General features: G+C 44.3%; 1 protein-coding gene across 2 annotated transcripts in view; it reads left to right on the top strand.

The window, feature by feature from the left end:
* The window catches only part of TAF4 (TATA-box binding protein associated factor 4), an 809251-nt gene that overhangs the window by 369740 nt on the left and 420918 nt on the right, over nucleotides 1-18593 (top strand). For both annotated transcript variants that reach the window (XM_069650711.1, XM_069650712.1), the window contains exon 4: nucleotides 13464-13583. In XM_069650711.1, the coding sequence (XP_069506812.1) occupies nucleotides 13464-13583 (120 nt within the window). The remainder of the gene's footprint in view (nucleotides 1-13463; nucleotides 13584-18593) is intronic.

Genomic DNA, 18593 nt, shown 5'->3' with positions numbered 1-18593 from the left:
TGGTGATGCCGTGCATGCAGATGTTGATCCGGTCGCCTCTCCCTTTGCAGAAGCTCCTCACAGTCCTCCTCAGCTTTCACGTTGGTTGGGGGCTCTGGGGCCACAGGCTGAAGGGTCCAGGTCTGTCCTCCTTCGAAGTCAGTTTGCAGAGCACACAGCAGGGGGCCGGATGATATTCGGCACTCGGGACCTCCCGACGTGCTGTGAGGTCCACCCGCTGCACCTGCGTAGACTAATGTTTGGGCACTTTTTTATATAAACTGTTGAAATATAGGAACCTCAGCAATATTTCAGCACTTCCTGTGGTCTGTTTAGGCATTCCTCCCAAGCCTGATCTTGAGAAACTGCCAAAATGATTACTGATCTACTGGCGCTAAGGAGGGTGTTGTGACTAAAGCACTTACTCGTCCCAGCACTGTTCTAAACTAGTAGTGATCCCAATCTTATAGGTGATACTGGCATGACCCAACAGGTTGACCTCCTTCGCCTCTTTTGGTAACCTGGGCTGAGATCAGGCTACACTTTTCAGAAGGGGTGCGATCTGGTATAGAAACAATCCAAGCCATATGATATGCTGTTTATAACGCGCCTGTACACAAGTGTTTCTAGGCGTGACAAGACAAGGGAGGGAAGACAGAGGGAGGACAATACAAACTGTCTTACTAGGCCTTGACATTCAGATTGTGCAAGTGGGACAGCGCCAAAGTGCAAGGGGGGGGGGAGGTGAGGGCTAAGAGCCAGGGAGAGGGAGGGAGTGGGGGAAGTGAGATCAGGGCACAAATGCTGAGTAAGTGCATCCAGGGAAGCACGGCTCTAGATAAGTGCAAGGAGGAAGGGGACTGTAGAGGTTAGTTACAGCCCAGAAGTGCACGGTGGCCTGGAGGCAGTGCTGGGGAGACTGATCATGGAGGAGCCTGGTACCCATTATGCTCAGAGGGTAGCCGAGCAACCATTCGGTGCGGCAAACAGGTTGGTCAGCAGGGGAAGGAGAGAGAAAGCAGAGGAGAATAGGGAGGTCTTGAGCTGCTTCCGGAACTTCAGGTGATCCGGCTCAAGTTTAAGAGGGACAGGGAGGCCATTCCAGAGTGAGCCACCTGCAGAAAAAGCAAAGCGTCTGATCCTCAGAGTTGTAGTTGACCGAAGGGCTCGGGAAGGAAGGTATTTTGGAAGAGAGTGTTGGATGTAGTGTGGGCCCTGCCCCCAGAAAGCCTTGTGGATGATGCGGAGGGTCTATAACTTGATCCTTGCAGCCACGGGGAGCCTTTGGAGCGATTTCAGTGCTGGAGAGCTATGGTCCCTGGGCTTGAGGACAAGGACAAGTCTCGCAGTCCTGTTCTGGATTATTTGCAGAGGGCAGAGGGCAGAGAATAGAGGAAGGCAGAATGAGAAAGAGGCTGTCACAGTAATCCAGCCTAGAGAGAACCAGGGCTCTGAAGACAGTGAGCTTATGGGGGAAAGTAAGAAAAGCAAGAATACGGCTGAGGAGGTGCAGCTGGTAGTGGAACTTCTTAGCGAAGTCCGATATGTAAGGAGCGAGGATTCAAAGATGTCACCAATGTTTTTTGCCTCGCAGGAAGGTGGAGGAAGAGAGTCCAAGGAGGGTGACCAGAGTGAGGGGGGGAGCAGTGGTCCCAATGAGAAGGCTTGCAGTCTTACTGGCATTAAGGCAGAAATCGTTGGAAGCCGCACCAATCTTGAATCGCGAATAGACAGTCCGGAATGAGCAAGAGAGAAGAGGAGGCTGAAGGGAGCCTGAAAGAGAGCTGGGTGTCATCTGCGTAACACTGAAAGTTAGAGGAGAATATAGAGATCAGGTGGGTCAAAGGGGCCAAGTATACATTAAAGAGCCAGGGACGGAGGTTGTAGCCTTGTGGGACGGACCCAAGTTGGATATGGGAGGGCCAGTCCGAGAGGTCAACCACTCCAAGGCCTGATCTGTGATGCCCACGTTCTCAGAGTCAATTCATCAGGATGGCGCGATTCACTGTGTCAAAGTCAGAGGAAAGGTCAAGGAGAATGAGGACAGAAGGAAGGCTGGAGTGAATATTAGAGAGCAGATCTTCACGGGTACCAAAAGAAAAGAATGTCCATTTGAGTTTTTATAAAAAAGGATTTTAATTAAACCATCCATACAATGAATAAGAATATAGTCTATCCCTTTAATGGAAAATTCAGAGAAAGACTTCAAAATAAAGCAGGTGCTTTGTCATAGACTTGGGTGACCACGCAAAGATTTCAGTAGCAAAATCTATGAAGTTGTCTATAGAAAAGGTAGAGAAGGTGGCTTGAAAGTCATTATGGTCCATTTAAGGTGGACCCAGGAGACATGGCCTCTTCAGATACCATTAGCTTCTAGTATTTGGGGCTCAGATTTGAGCCAGGCTTTAGGTGCCTTATTGTAGTCAAGCTGGTGTTGAGGTGCTTGAGCAGTGGTTTCCTAATGTCGAGTCAATGTCTCCAATTTGAGGTAAGTGCCCCCGGGGGGATCAAGTCGCGTTGGATACAGGTGGAGTCGATGTCTTCCGTAGAGTTGAGTCGGGAGGAAGAATATGCTTCTACTGGATCGAGTATGCGTTTGTGACAGGCCACTCAATGCTTTATTTTGGATCGAGTCGGCTGTCAAGACACGATGCAAGTCTGTTGCTTCCATGGATTTGAGCTGGTGCTTGAGTTGAGCAAATCGGCTTCACTGGGTCAAGTTGCTATTTGGACAATTCGAAGAGCAGGTAAGTGGTGCCAAAGGCAGCACCACAGGTCCTATAGTGGCATGGAGTGAGTAGAGTGCAGTTGAGCCTGATCCAAAAACATCTTGAGCGGTAGGTGGATTTTGGGCCAATTTCTCGGTTTTTATTTGCTTGGAGACCAGTCCATAGTTTCAGGGGCAAGGTGAATGATTTCTTCTGCCCTTACCAAACAGGAAGTTTTGTAGAGGTCATTTGCAGGGTTCTGTCCCCTCCAGTTAGCAGGTCCTGAGTAACTGTGTCTGTTGCAGTAGGCCTTGTCCAGCAATTTGGTCATCCCAAATAGGCCCTTGGGATGTTTAGGGAGAACAGCTTTCCTATTTCTTTAAAGCTCTGCCTTCTCCTCTCTGAGGACTTGCAGCAGACTGCACCGCCAACAGAGTTCCGGGTTGAATCCTTCTTCAAATGTGTTCCAAAGATGAATCAACTAAGGGGCAACATGCTACAGTGAATTGGCCCAGAGCATGCCTGTTAAGGGTCCAATCCAGGCGGATGTAACAGGTTTCCTTTTCCTGCTGATGTCTGACCCAGAGTACCTTTATTTTCAAATCTGGGGGATGGGAGACAGGTAGTTTGGGGGCCCAAGCAAAAACCAAAGATGGTCAGATGCCTATGTGAACTGAAGCATTTCTCTGCAGTATACAAACTCTGCTCTCTCCTTTGGTCTGCCTACTTCATAAGTTCGCCAGTAATCTGCACTATGATGTGAGGTGCCCATTGTAATGACAGGACTGTCTTTGAATTCGAAGTGCTGGTTTTCGGGGGAACTTCTGGGGATGGTTCCTATTCCCTGGAGCAATGTGTCAACCCTCCTCAGTGCATCAAAGGAACTTCCTGGGCTGGTACTAACTTGATTGTTATGTACACTGTTGTCAGATGGCTAATACACACCAGGCCCTGACATAAATGAGTTACTGCTCCCTAAACTGACCAGAATGATATTCAATGTTTGTGGCTCTAATTGTGTAATCTTGTCGGCCACCATGGCGTGTATTTCAATATTAATCTGTCTCCAGTGGTGCACAATAATGTTTTGAACCACAGGGGTTTATGGTTAAAAAGCTAGCCATGCCTATTGGAACTTTGCCCTCCAGCACCTGTGTTCAGGGATGTGCATGTGGTCTTTTGACCTGCCCTGCTTTCACTGCAGCTGCTGTGGATGTCAGGAAATGGTTTCAGCATTGCTCATGTGTACATTAGGCTTTTTGACATGGAGCATTGTTTGATCTGATTAACAGATCTCAAGTTCAGAAACAGAATTACCCACATCTTTAGATTAACAATCTAAAATACTCATGCTATTTTACCCTAAGAGGGGAAATTATGTAACACAAGCCAATGAAAATCCTGTACAATGCATCTATTTTGCATGTTGCAGTGATCCACCATACCTGTACCATATTTTTATAACATCGGTGCTCTTCTGCCTGGAGAATTTAAACTTGCCTTTGCCATCTTTGGTTCCCTTCCTATGTCTTACACCCCCATCCATGAGCTTCCCAACCACTCTTGGAGCATTTGTACGATCCTCCATTTACCCACCCGCCCCCTCCCCATTCACATCTTTATCTTGTTTCCCCCTTCACCCTGCTCCCCTAAACTGGGGGTAACTTGGAATCAACTTCTCTTCATTAATTAACTTAAAAGGAGACATATGTAGATCCCATTTCATTCAAAGTATACTTCAACCCCAGCCCATTCTCTATGGCCAGCTGCATGATCTCGAACACAACCCTATTGAGACATTCCATAATGTTGTTGCTCTCAGGATGGTACACAGTGGTGAATTTCTATGTCAATTCTTTCTCAGCAGTATATTCCTTTATTAGTTTATTTATAAACTGTGGGCAATTATTGCTTACTATTTATTTGGGTAACCCTTTCTCCTAAATATAATTTCTAAAAATGTTTTTATTTTTCACGGTATTCCAAACTGCCCTAGTATATCTGTGCCAAGCCTACACCCCAGTCCTTTGGGTAGAAGTGGGAACTCAAAGGTAACTTATAATATCTCGCTTTGAGAGCAGGGCAACAATTGCTCCCCACTTGCTTGCTACTTGTGTACATATCTGGCCACAAATATGCCAACAATACTTCACCCTCCTTTTTCTCTTCCTTACAGCAATGCTAAGATGGTACCATTTTTTCATTTTTTTGTAGAGGGGTCAAGTTATGATTCGCAAAGCTCAACATACCTTCAACTAATAGCTACTTATTAACTTGCCAGTATTCCTGGTATTCACTTTTAAACCTTTTCTCTGGACACCCAAAATGTTTTAGTTTGCGTAACTCACTTCCACGTTCATTGTTGCTATCCACTCATCCATTGCCAGAGAGGTATCCTCCTGCCCCCCATGGCGAGATGCTGGATAAACATTTTCAGCATCGTTCTGTTTCCCCTTGAGTAGTCACATCCAGCATGATTGTCAGCAGAGGTAGAGAACGGGGGTTCGACAGTGAAGAGGAAATGTGTTTGGAACAGAAACGTGAAGTGGACTCCTTAATACGCTGCAGAACAGAAGAAAAGCAATGTCCAAAAGCAAGCTGCAGCAGGTCAGATGTATGGTCAAACAGCTCATGTCTATGTCTGAGATGGAACCCCTTGGGAGCAGTGAAGCGGAGTACCCCACATGGGGCTTTCTTGAAGGGAGGAAGGCTGTCTTGGAGTAAACGCCAAAAAGGAGAATGAAGGCTAACCACTCAGTGCATGTGGACCCTGCAGGAAAAGCTGAAAGAGAGAGCCAGGAGTAGTTGCTGGCAGTTGAAGAGAGAGAGCCTGCCATGGTGCCCAAGAACTCCAGAGACAGCCTAAGAAGGAGACCCACAAATGAGTTGCAGCCAAAGCCAGACGTGTGAGTAAGGTCATCTCTGTTGCTTATAGAAGGTGAACGGTCTTGGGTGACAGAGGGTTGAAGATGTACCTTCAGAGAAAGCATATGAGGACACACATTGCTGGAAAACTGCTGTAAATCCTCATGTGTTTAGAGGATGAAGGAAATCAAAAGGAAACTAGCATTAAATGAATTTGGAGGAAACTGTTTCAAGCTGAAATACATTTTGTTAAAGTTGTTTAGAGACAGCTGGAGAGAAAGAATGTTGCAAGTTAATTTATTACAAAGCACAGTAGCCAGGCAGTGCAAATAGTGGCCCCTTGGTGCAGACAAGGTGCTAGGGCTGGTGTTAGTCGTAGTACCAGGGATTTTGGATGGAGACTGCTTTGAAGAAAGTCTCTTGTAACTAAAGGCCTCAGACTATGGTTACTTTCCCTCAGTCGTCTGGTGCTTCTGCTTTTTTTTGGCTAGCAGTGCACAGCAAGTCTTGTTCTTTGCGGAGTCTTCTTGGAGGCTTTCAATCCAGCTGATGCATCTGCGTCAATGGACAGGAGGAGCACTGCTCCTTGTACTCATTGATTAGATGAGCATACTAGAATCTGAAATTTCCACAAGCACTTTGCATTTCTGTGATCTTGAGCAGGTTAGAACAGAGCTTCCATGGGTGGTCCTTAGGTTCAGGTTGCTTCTCTGTTCTTTGGTTCTTGTCTCGGTTATAGACCAGGTTTAGGTGCAATTTCCACTCCCTTATAGGAATGTTGGTAGTTGAGTGCAAGCACAGGCTCCAATCAATCACAAACATGCACCCATTCAAAAAATGTTTGCCACTGACTTATTGGATGGTCACATTCAAATTCTCCTCTGCTTCTTCGCAGACAAGCTCACGGAACATGGAATCCTATTTGAATCAAGATATCCTTTACAAAAAATTGCCAGCGCTTGTCTTCCTTGGCCTAAGCTGACGTGGCCCGTTTATTGGCCTAGGAAACGCAGCTTTTCTTTGTCATTGCGAACTTTTAGGGTAGCAACATTGAGACTGCGAGGAGTACTTGCTAAGGGCAAAAAGTGGGTGAAACTTTCAGGACAAGCATGAAGACCAAGGAGCTCAAGTTAGAGCCACGGTTTGGAGCTTTTTCCCCCAACAGTCTGGACATTATTTTTCTGCTGGGGGTACCCTTTAGCAACTTACAACTCGATTACAGCTAAAATGTTCTTCTTGTTGTGTTCTAGTTTGATGATTAACATTGCATGGTCTCCACCCCAGCGCATTGACACATTTGCAAACTACATACATCTTCAAAAACCCTGTTTGGTCTTTGAAATCCATAAGTACTTGCCTACACCCTCTATCACTATGGTAGACCCTTAGAGTTCTTGATTCTTTGTCCAGTTCCATAGTCTTCTCTTCATTAACGTTTTGCACAGCTCTAACCAATGATCTCTAGCTGTAAGGGCTAGAGTGGCCCTGAGTCAGCAATCGTCATTTTACCACACAATCACATTTGACCAAATATGTTCGAGCTGTGGCCCCTTTTTCCTCACTTATTGAGTTCATTACAAATTCGGTTTCCTCATCTGTCATGGATCCCACTAACTTTGCTTACCCCTTTAACTTCTAGACGTCTCAACAATTGCCACATTTCTAGGTGAATGTTTCAAATTGTCATAATAACATTTTGCCACACGTGAAACGCTTAATTTTCCCAGTCCCCATTGTTCCTCCTCTTGAACTTCTTCTTAGTCATGTATTTAGACTCCTTCTGGTTCGATGAGTCCATGGCCATATCCTCCTTGCTGTTCATCGTGTTCACTGGATGGTTCTCATTTTCATGAAATTTCATCATTCGTTTCCCTTTAACAGCCTTGCCACACATTGCATGCTAAACTTTATTTGTACAGACATTAGTCTCCTCCAAACTGAGATTCCCACATATCCTTTCTAGTTTTGTTTGTGTGGACGATTTAGTCTCTAATCCACTCCTGATCCTAATCTAGTCGCAAAATTGCACGATGCTGCTAGCTGCCTAAAAGCTGACATGTCAACACTTTCACCCACTTCCTGCTCTAAAAATGATGCCTGCAGTTGTGAAATTGATTTTGGGAAAATATTACTTGTATAATTGTCTAAGTCAATTCATATTTGAGCCATTCCCCAAACACTCTTGCCATTAAGTATTCTATATATACTCTGACCCTCGGGTTCTACCAAGCACGCTAGTAAAGACCTCTGTTTCTGCACTGTTAAGTCGTTATGTTCTATTGTCTCAATCTAATTCGTCCAATATTCTCTCCATTCCACCCAGGGAATTACTCGGTCGCCTGATGTGGCTAGGAAGCATTGACGGATGGACCATAATGTTCTGCGTATTCAGTGAGGTGAGGGACTCTGAATAAGGACTTGGAATGTTAGTGAGTAGAAAGAGAGGAAAGCAATGGTCATTCTGCTTGGGCTTCACTAGTGACTTCTCCACAGATGGCTTTTTAACTCGAGCAATGGCGCCTGCCTTTGTATGTATAAATCTGTGTGCCTTGATTATTCGGCCCACCAGATGGCTCTATTTCAGTGGTCTCTGTTCTCTTGTAATGGCCTTTCCTCTAAGCAGTTTTGGTGTGGATCACAAGCATTGTGCGTTTGTCTGTGCGCGTGCCAGAGCAGTTGAAGGTGCACTGTTTGGACTTGCTCAAATCTTTTCTTGCGCCTTCGCTGTTGCCGCTGTGGTTTCCTAAGATTGTGCGACTAGTGGATGGATGAAGTGTCTGCTCTTGCCTGCCCAGTGTGTAACCGCTTATCCCCACTGCCTTCCTAGAGCTTTCCTGGGTTAAATACTGCACTGACCACTGTATAGCAATTGCTGCCCTTAAAATATGAAGGGCCCACATGTGTGCCAACCGCACAATTGACTTTTTTCTGCCTCTTCTGCTCAATATGTGCAGGGCAGAGTCCACTGCCGCTCGTGGCACGTGATGTATTCCAAGAACACTAGGAGTGTACATGTCAGTTACAGACCCTGAACTGACCAGCTGCACACCATGAACTGACCAGCTCCACCAGCCACCTCTGGAGTCATTCACCACTCATTCAGCTGTCAAAGTGGAACCTTGGGGTTGAAACCCCTCACATTCTGTACTCTTCATTGTGTTCCAATTAAGTCTTGGAACACAGCAGATGGCGACTCCCCGCGCAACACATCATAACAGTTTTAATTCTGGGGCTGGTCGATGGCCTCATTTGTCCATATAACATTAACATTTGTTTGATGGGAGGCATTGAAGCAATGCCAGCAACTCTTATTCCTGTCAGCAGTCTCATATCATTGTACTGTAGCTCAGTCCCCACCTTTTATATAGAAACTGTAGCGCTGATGTTTAGAATTGCGGCAAGAAAAATTAAATGTAACATTTCAAGTCTGCATTTATGCCTGGTTAAAATTGTAATAGGTAGCTACTAAATTAACAGAATCCATTGTCTTTAATGCCTCCGAATGAAAGAAAGTGTTGTTACGGAGTAGGATCATGATTTAACTGTCTTGGGCTTGTGAACAGTGGTGCAGTGTACATCAAATATAGGAAATTGACATAGATTTCTTTTTTCGGACAAGTGTCTGATTTTTACACCTTTTATAGCATCATTTCCAAAATGTTGCAACATATATGAACAATTAGATTTTTCAAGCTTTTTTAGTTGGAGTTGCAAAATGACCAGCTTCATTGGGTCTTATTACGAGGTTGGTGGGAACCCTACTGGTGCCACCGGCGGGTTGCTGCCAACCCCATAACATTGTTTCAGGCGCCTGACTTCCCGGTGCCACCGGGACATTACATTAAATGTTAGTCCCCATTCCCGTGGCGTCCAGTAGGACACGGGAATGGGGACTGTAAAGCAATGGCAGCATTGCTAACAGTGCTGGTGCTTCTGTGACAATTCTGCTTTCTGGGGCCTTTCAGCTCGGCAGGTCAGACCTGCTAGGCGCAGAGGCCCTGGAAAGCAGAGTTGTAGTCTGCCGGTCCGGAAAATGTGCCAGTACGTTGCTACCGGCACCCTTATTTCAATTATGCCCATTGTCTAATTACAGAAGGGGGAACCATAAACAAATTGTTGTCCCATCCAAAATTGTGGCAGCCCATTACGAACTGCCAGGCAACATTGCGTCATTGAATAATAATGTGAAGAGTTGACATGGCCTAGCATTTCGGGTTGCTTTACTCCATTAGTGGCAGTACTGCAACAAATTTGCCTCCAGTTAGTTCCTTTCTGAAATGGTGCAGACCGACTTAAACATTTTGGATGGCTGTGAAGAGCATTGGCATTGACTAAAAGTGTTACTTCGGATCCATTTCCAGTATTTCGCAACAATTTCTCTTTTGGTTGATCGGGGATACCCTCGTCTTAAGCATTAAGTTCTGGCAAAATTGTCAATGTTAATGAGCAAATTGTTAAAAGGCATTCCTATTTAGAAACTGAAATATCGATCTAGAGACGGAGGAGTGAGCTCCAAAAGAACCAATACATCTTTCCAGTAGCATCCTTGAGAAAGTGGCATGCAAACAGATCTGCTGTGACAAAGTATTTAATTTTGATTTACGTAAGGAATCCTTTGTGCACAGAAAATATTTAATAAGGCCTTCTCTTGATCAAGAAGAATCAATGTCTAAGACTTTATTTGGCACCAGAAGCTGAAGCAGTTTTGGCAAAATATGTTTTGAATACTTATTCCAGTGGCATTTAGTACCTTTGAATGGGAATGAAAGCAGGCTCTCTCCGTTCCCATACTCTGCCAACACACAGTTTTACGTCTAGTGCACAATGTGTCAATAAGACAGCACTACTAGCTCCATTGCCTTTTCTGTAGAACACTTTCACAAGACTGGTGCTCTGACTTCTAATTTGAAAATGTACTTAAGAAGTACCCATGTTTTAAAAAAGTACATTGATTCCTCCAAAAGTCCACTTTTCAAAAGGAGGTAGTTAAATAATCCTACTACAGTTAAATCTGTTGTCCCGATAATGTCAATGAGTGATTTCCATGGACGATACCCAATATCTTGAAATTGTGCACTCCAGGGAAACAGATGGGGGTTCTTCACCAGAGAAAGGGAGGCCTTGTGATATGAAGTAGTTGCAGCTCCTGTGTGATGTGCTAGATGGGACATATCAACGCTATGTTTTCATGATCAAGAGGAGGTAGTCTATCTTAAGTGAACCCCAAAGTAACAGCATGCCCACCAAACAGATCTCAACCTTTTATCGGGCTGAAGCAGGCTTTAAATGGTAATATCTAAACCTTCCCGTTTTGACATATGCTCGCCCTAGGCAATGATTTTTTAAGTTGTTTGCACCATGAACAATAGACCAGTTCTGAACTTTTTATAATTATGCTGCAAATATGTCTCGCATTAGCGCTTTCTATTCTTCAGTTCTTCTTTGTGTTGTCATGTTGCGACATATTAAAAATGCCTATCCTGCTGGGGTCAAGTCTATATAAAGTATTTCTTTGTGGCATTCTGAAGGGTCCCTGTTTCAGTTCTGCAGGGCCTTCCATCGTGCGGCCTGTGACTATTTTGCTGTTGCTCGATTAACAGAAGTCTCCCTTTAGCCAAGCTATTGTTTGTGTTGTATTTTCTGAAGGCCTGGTCTGGTCGAAGAGGTCCCATCCTTCCAGCATTGTCTGCATCTTGACTGGAGCTGGGAATAAAGCAGAGAGTAATGTGAAGTGACTCACTTTTAACTTTGGTACTTGGTCTACCTTCTATCACACACAGGTGACAGTTTAACTTTTATGATTATTTTAAGTGTATGTGATATTATATGTCGCACCATCCCAAGCTCAGAAATGGCAATAGTATCAAGTCCACTTGAATTGGTAGGAAGAATTAACTCTGGTGGTTGCAAATACGGAGTAGGGCTGTTTTTGGAACACCTCAGCATATGCAATAGTGGTATGATTGCTTTACTGAGAACGCTACATCGGCTGTGTCACTTTTAGAAAAGGGTTTTGTTCTGTAAGCATTCACAGTAGTGAAGTGGACACAGCACTTGATTGCACATGCCTTGTAGAAGACAACATGTTTACAAAGTGCACAGTTTTGGAACATGAGCAGATGTGGAGTGACTGCCTCACTGCACATGCATAGATAGTTGGAATTTTGTATGGCTATTAACTGGTACAGGAAACGTGATGGCCCTTGGGTCTCCCATTAGGCACTAATTTCTCTTCGAGTGACAACTATGATTGATTTTATTTCTGGTGGGATAATGGTGCACTGTATTAGCCACTGCTTCAGGGAGGTGACCACTTGTTTTCTGTTTGTTTCTATCGGGCACATCATTGCCTTATGGGCGCATACACAATTTGGTCCTCGGAGAAATATTCCAGCAGAGTAGTACGGAAAACCCTGACGCATTTCTACCTAGTCGTGAATCAACTAGAAATGAATGTAAGGAAATCCCAAGTCATTGCAATAGGCACAAAACCAGGCAACAAGAAAAATAGTTTCAGGTGGATAGTGCAAGATGAGTGTTTGGCCAAAGTAGAAGCAATCCGCTATTTAGGAATTTCCTTCAACATCTCAATAAGAGAATGGAGCTGGACAAATGATGATATAACAGCTCGAATGAAAACATTTGCACAACAAGGAGCAAAATTGCACACACATTATGGGCTCTTCGCCTGTCAACCAATATTAACGTTTTATCTACAAAAAGTTGCACCAGCAATCTGTTTTGGAAGCGAAGCAGGTTGGAACATAGAAGCAAAAATTTGGCCCACCTTGGAGGGGCTCTTTTGGCGAAAAATATTGAATCTTCCACACAGTACGCCCATGGTTGCAATAAGACATGAACTTGGTCTGGACTTTTTACACTCCATGGTATTGTGGAAATCAATAACAGCGCTACGCAAAATGCACCTAACACCCCCAGCGAAACCGTATGAAATACTGCACGAAAAAAGCTTGGATCCATCAGCGTTCTTATTAAACACCTGGGAGGAGAAATTACTGGCGATTCTAAAAGCTGCTGACATAAGTTTGTCTCTGGTCTTGCAAATTCCGCAAGTGGCTAAAGTCAAATTTAGGAATTGGTATTGGATAATAAATAAAGCAATTGATTTAGGAACCTCGAGTCACAAAGTGGGTGAACCACCGAGGTACCTCACTAAATTTCCTTCCCGATACCATCGGAACCAGTTCCTAAAATTACGACTACACCTCTATACCACCAATGAGGTTCTATGGAGAAGAAAAGACCCGGGGACTTGCAGTGACAAATGTTGCTTTTGTGTGACAGTTGTCGAAAACAGCAAACATCTCATAATTGAATGCCACAAAATAACGGCTCAGCGTTCACTTCATCTTGGGAGATTCACTCCAAAAAACGGGAATATGGAAGATTGGTGGAGCTACCTAATTTCAGGGACGAACACTCAATTAACTTGTGCTGTAGTGAATTTTTATGGACATGATCCTACCACACACTCTATAACAAGAGAAAGGGAAAAAAAAGAGACCACAGACTTGATGATCTTAATTGAGACTTGAAGAACAATGGATTATGCAACCAGATGAAATGAAATTAATTGAGATGACATGCTATGTATGAGTTGGAAGTCGTAATGAATGACTAAAAAGTTTGTTTTTTCTTTTGCAAACTAAATGTCAATAAAAAAAAAAAAGAAATATTCCAGCAGGGTAGTACGGAAAACCCTGACGTTTTAGAAAATGTCATGAGCTCCCTTTTAGAGCTGCTCAAATTTGAAGTTGAATTATGTTGCAATAGGTTGGGAAACCCCACCACAACATGACTCAATGATTTCATTAGTTGGTATCAGAAAGCAGATGGTGTTTAGTTACCAAGTACCCTAACCTTTCCTTTGTTTTCCATCTTCCTTTGCAGGCTCCAGGTGCGCCTTTAATTGCAAGACAAGTGGCACCAACGACTATCATCAAGCAAGTCTCCCAAGCACAGACCACGGTACAGCCCACGACAACACTACAGCGTCCACCTGTGGTGCAGGTGCGTGTATGAAATAGAACTTACTTATTTTTAGAGGGTGGGGGAAACCAAGCATTGAGTCAAAACAGCAATATGTGTATGGATCTTGGTGTTGCTCCGGGTCTTTTTGGGTCTTGATTTCCTCCAAACCGGCAGCTTGTCCATCGCTGGACATTTGTGTCCTTTCATTTTTTAATTTTATTTTTATGGTGCTTTTCCCACCCCTGGCCTGTAATGTTACAATACCAAAGAAAAGTCACTTGCGTTTCATAGGAGTGGTAATGGCAAACAAGTAAAGGTACAAAGTAGTCTCTGAAATAGATCAGGGAGAAAGTAAAGATATTATGCAGCACAATGTAAAATCTCTGGAATTGCAAGTAAAGGATCTTTTACGAGCAGACCAAATGAAAAGCCACTGAAGGTATTGTGGCCTGCCATCTTGGCATGAAAAGGCCATTCCGGGGAAAGATGAGTGTGTTTGTTTTTTTTTCCCGTGTGTTTGTTTTTTTTTCCTGTGTGTTTGTGGGGGTTTTTCCCCGTGTGTTTGTGGGGGGTTTTCCCTGTTTTTTCCCCTCGTGGGGGTTGCTCCATGTGTTTTTGTTTTTCTGAGTGTTTTTTGCTGCATGTTTTTTTTCCTGCATGTGCTTTTCCGTGTTATTTTTCCCCATGTTTGTTTTTTTTTTCCCTGTTTTCTTCTGTGTGTTTTCTGTTTGTGGGTTCCGTGTGTGGGCGGGGGTGGGGAGGTTTCGCATGTTGTGGATTTTCGTGTGTGATTTGTTTTTTGTGCATTGGGCATTTCATGTGTTTTTTTCTGTGTGGGGGGCTGTAGGAGGGTGGTTTTTTGTGGGGGGGGGGTGTTCGTGTGTTTCGTGTGTCGTGGGTTCCAATTCTAGGATTTGCTCACACCTAGTTCATTTCTACTTCACTCAGACCTGAGGGTGCCCTTTACATGATCTTCTACACCCTACACCTTTTGTATGATTCTCCCAGTGGGCATCTCTTTAACTGGCAAATTATCATCCCCTTTTTTCACCTTGTTGTTGATGGGGTTCATGGAGCATAGTAGGCATGTACTGATCTGATCAAGACACATAATTAAATTGAGAAGTCTGTTGGAGCAGCCACAAATTCGGATGTTTGGCAGTATACATGCCTGTTTTAGGCTCTGGTTGTAGAGTAGGTGATTGTAATTCTAGTCATGGATCCCTATTTCAGCGTTTCTGAAAGAGGAGCGATTTGTCAGTGCACTCTATGGGACTCTGAGCATATGGATCTGTTTGATATTGAGGGGTTATGTCACTGTCTGAGCTTGTCTGACCATTGAGGGTTTTGCGAAGAGTGCTTGTCGCAGCATAACCAGCCATTGAGTGATCTGTTAGTGTAGCAGCAAGTGCTTTGGCATTTGAGCTCTATGGTGCTGGTCCAGAACATGCAGCCTTTCCTCTGCCTGGCAGTGGGGATGTATGGTAATATTCTAGTATGCTTTTAAAGGCGGGCTACACTTCAGTGAATATGTCCAATCAAGTCAAAATTGGTGAGAGCTTACATTACCTTCGACATTATTATATAGCCTGGAACTCAGCCTAAACACTGATTTTGGGGTGGAACTGGATTGGTTTGTGTAAGATTGGTTATTTTTTTAATTGCGCAGCTGTAATACAAATGTTGCCCAGTGGTAATAAAGTGGTTTAGATTTGTTAGCTTTAGCAATTCGTAAAATATTTTAAATGTTAGCTTGTCTATTCGTGCCGCTTTCGCAGAGGGATTATAATGCTGTCTGGGTATCTTTAGCCATTTGACCATTTGGAATGGAGCTCTAGGGTGTGACATTTTAGCATGTTCAGTGTTTGAGTGGTATGGTATTGGTGCTTTCATGAAGATGTCCTTAAACTGAGTATTTTAAATGGGTTCTGAATGATGTACTTGCCATTCTGATGCATTAGACATTTCTTTCCTGTTAATGGAACGCAACAGTTCCAGACGGAGTAGCCAAACCCTGAAAGTAGTTTGCTTCACCTGTCCAGATTGTGGCGCTGGTTAAACAAATTTGTTCGACAACACTTGGTTAAATCAATCAGATATTCCTGTGCATGATTGACATTCTACAATAGGCTACCTTTGTCAACCCCCCCCCACCCTCCATGGGAATATAAACATTATAATTAGCCATCGGCTCCCTTGTTCACGATATGGTTGTATGCGCATTCCCTTGTACTCTGCAGGATCAACACATTTGTTAGCAATGCATCCGATGCTCTCCTTGCACAATGAATCACTGGTCCCATTGGCATATCATGCTTTGTGTCACTGGAAGGAAAGACTCTAAACTTGTCTGCAATTATCTGATTACTCACAAGAATGTACAAAAGGAATTCTTGTTTTGTAAAAGATCAAGTGTAGTTTCCTTGTGCTGCTAAACTTGGCCTTTTGCTTCATTTTCATCAGCGGCTGATCCAAGATTAATTCGTTTTTTTAAAAGAAGCTTTTATATCGAAGTGTAGATTGTTGGTTGGTTGTAATTAAATGACTGGTTCTTGTAGAGTGTCGGGAACAAATTGAATGCGTTTCAAGGCTATATCTCCCCCCTGTTCCCCTTCCTTCCCCCTCTCCCCCGTGGCCCCTCTCTCCCTCCTATCCCTCCTATCTCTAATGTAACGTCTGTTGTACCCATGGTCCTTCATGCACAGATCATTTTTTCCCACCATAGTGGTCGGTCTTATGTTACGGAGTGCATTCCTTATAGCCTTTATAGACCTATTTGGTTATTCATTTTAATTGAATAACATGTTCGAACAACGTTGCTATCTCATCTCGACAGTGCTTTGCGACTCATCGACAACCGTTGCGGCTTTGGCCTGCACAATAAGGAGATAGGGGGTTATATATTCAACATATTCTTTAGAGAATGCCTAAATATTTTCTTTCCCTCCTTTCTTCGAACACTTTTTCTGGGTTCTTTTAACATGGAACACACACTCCTTTTAAATTCTGTTCTTCCTGCCATAAAAAGTACCCCTGGAAGGACACTCAATAAGTGTGTAATGGTGCCTTCCTTGGTCCTTCACGCGTCAAAGTCCCTCAGACTTGTTTTGTCTGACATGAGGCAGCATGAAGTGTATGTGCGAGTACAAGCATCCGAAATAAGATTATGGTAAGTAATGATATGATATATGATGTGGCATTTATAATGCATCTGTACACAAGTGTTTCCAAGCGCGACAAGACAAGGAGGGGGGGGGAAATAAAGGGCGAATAAAATAACGATCTTACTAGGCCTTGTGTCATTCAAATAGCCTAAGTGCGGGGAAGAGGGTAGGGGAGAAGTGCCAGAGGTGAGGGAGAGACTGGAGAAGTGCAGTTAACTCACATGCAGCCAGGCGGTGCCTCATAGGTACAGAGAGAAGGGACTGCAGTGTTGCAGATACAGCCCCTTAAGTGCTGGGGAGCCAGGAGACTGTGTGAGGGGAAATGGACATGCAGCAACCTGGACCCGAATTCTGAGGGTGACCAGCGCGCGTAGTCGTCAGGTGCATCAGCAGGGGAGAGGAATAGAGAAAGCGAAATGGAAGGTCTGAGTTGCTTCTGGAACCAGAGGTAGTTCTGCTAAAGTTTGAGAGAGGCAGTTCCAGAGGGAGGACTGGCCTAGGCGATAGATCTGCTGCCAACTCTCTGCTTGGAGGAACATTAGCGGAGAGGTCAAGAAGGAAGAGGGTGAGAAGGAAGAGGTTTTGGTAGAGAAAGTTGGGGGTAGAATGGTGCCAGGCCGGGAAAGCCTTACGGATGATGCAGAGGGTCTTGAACTTGATCCTTGTAGCCACGGGGAGCCAGTGAAGAGATTTCAAAGCTGGAGAGAGCAGATCCTTGGGCTTGAGGCCAAGGACAAGTCTCTCAGTCCTGTTCTAGATAAGTTGTAAAGGTTGAAGAGTAGAGGCAGGAACATTTAGAAAGAGGCTGTTGCAATAGTCCAGCCTAGAGAAGACCAGGGCTCTGGAGACAGTGAGCTTCTGGGGAAAAGTGAGAAAAGGAAGAATACCTTTGAGGAGTTGCAGCTGATAGTTTGACTTCTTAGAGATGTCGGAGATGTGAGGAGAGAAGGAAAGGGTGGAGTCGAAGATGACACCAAGGTTCTTGGCCTCACAGGAAGGACCAGGAAGAGGGCCCAGAGTGGGCAGCCAGAGATGGAGGAAAGGAGGGAGCAGGTGTCCCAATGAGGAGGATCTCAGTTTTACTTGCATTAAGGAAGAGATCATTGACAGCACACCGTTCCTGAATTGCGGCCAGCCAGTCTGTTATGAGAGAAGAAGCAGAGGTGGCTGAGGGGAGCCTGAAAGAGAGCAGAGTGTCATCCGCATCACATTGAAAATTGGAACAGAAAGCAGCGATGCAGCGGGCGAGAGGTCCCAGGTATTGGTTGAAGAGACGGGAGAGAGGTTACACCCCTGGGGAACACCACAAGTAAAGCGAGAGATAGAAGAGAGTAAAGACCCCAGTTGGACCTGAGCGGGTCGGTTGGTGAGAAAGGTCAACCAGGCCAGGGCCAGATCAGTAATACCAAGATTGTCGCAGAGGCGATTGCTTTTGACATGGTCAACCATGCCTTCCCCAGCATTGGATCATTCATAGATTCAGATGCTTGAATATTCCCCGTCGTCAGACCGGGAATCCTCGGTGATAAAATAATTATTAAAACATGTTTTTTTAATATACATGCATTGGCATTGTTACATAGAAATGCATGTACATAGTCCATTATGGCCTATAAGCCATTCCATTGTGTAGTCCCTCCACTTCACTTTGGTCCTTTATGACCCCAACCAATGAGGTGGCAGGGCTTCAGCTCTGCCCAGGTCAGCCATCTTCAGATTTTTCACTGCAGTCTAATTGACACAGGGAATGCTCAAGCTCTCTGAGCTTTTTTCGATTTTTCTTATATTTCCAACAGTAGTTTATATTTTTAATATACTCTACTACATTGCCCTGGCTAGGGGCTAGCTCCATTGGTTTATGGGGTTTTCAAAAAAACTTATTTTG

Source organism: Ambystoma mexicanum, chromosome 3p (assembly GCF_040938575.1).
Source record: "Ambystoma mexicanum isolate Mex_15411 chromosome 3p, UKY_AmexF1_1, whole genome shotgun sequence".
NCBI lineage: Eukaryota > Metazoa > Chordata > Amphibia > Caudata > Ambystomatidae > Ambystoma > Ambystoma mexicanum.
This window is presented reverse-complemented; position numbering and strand designations above follow the sequence as displayed.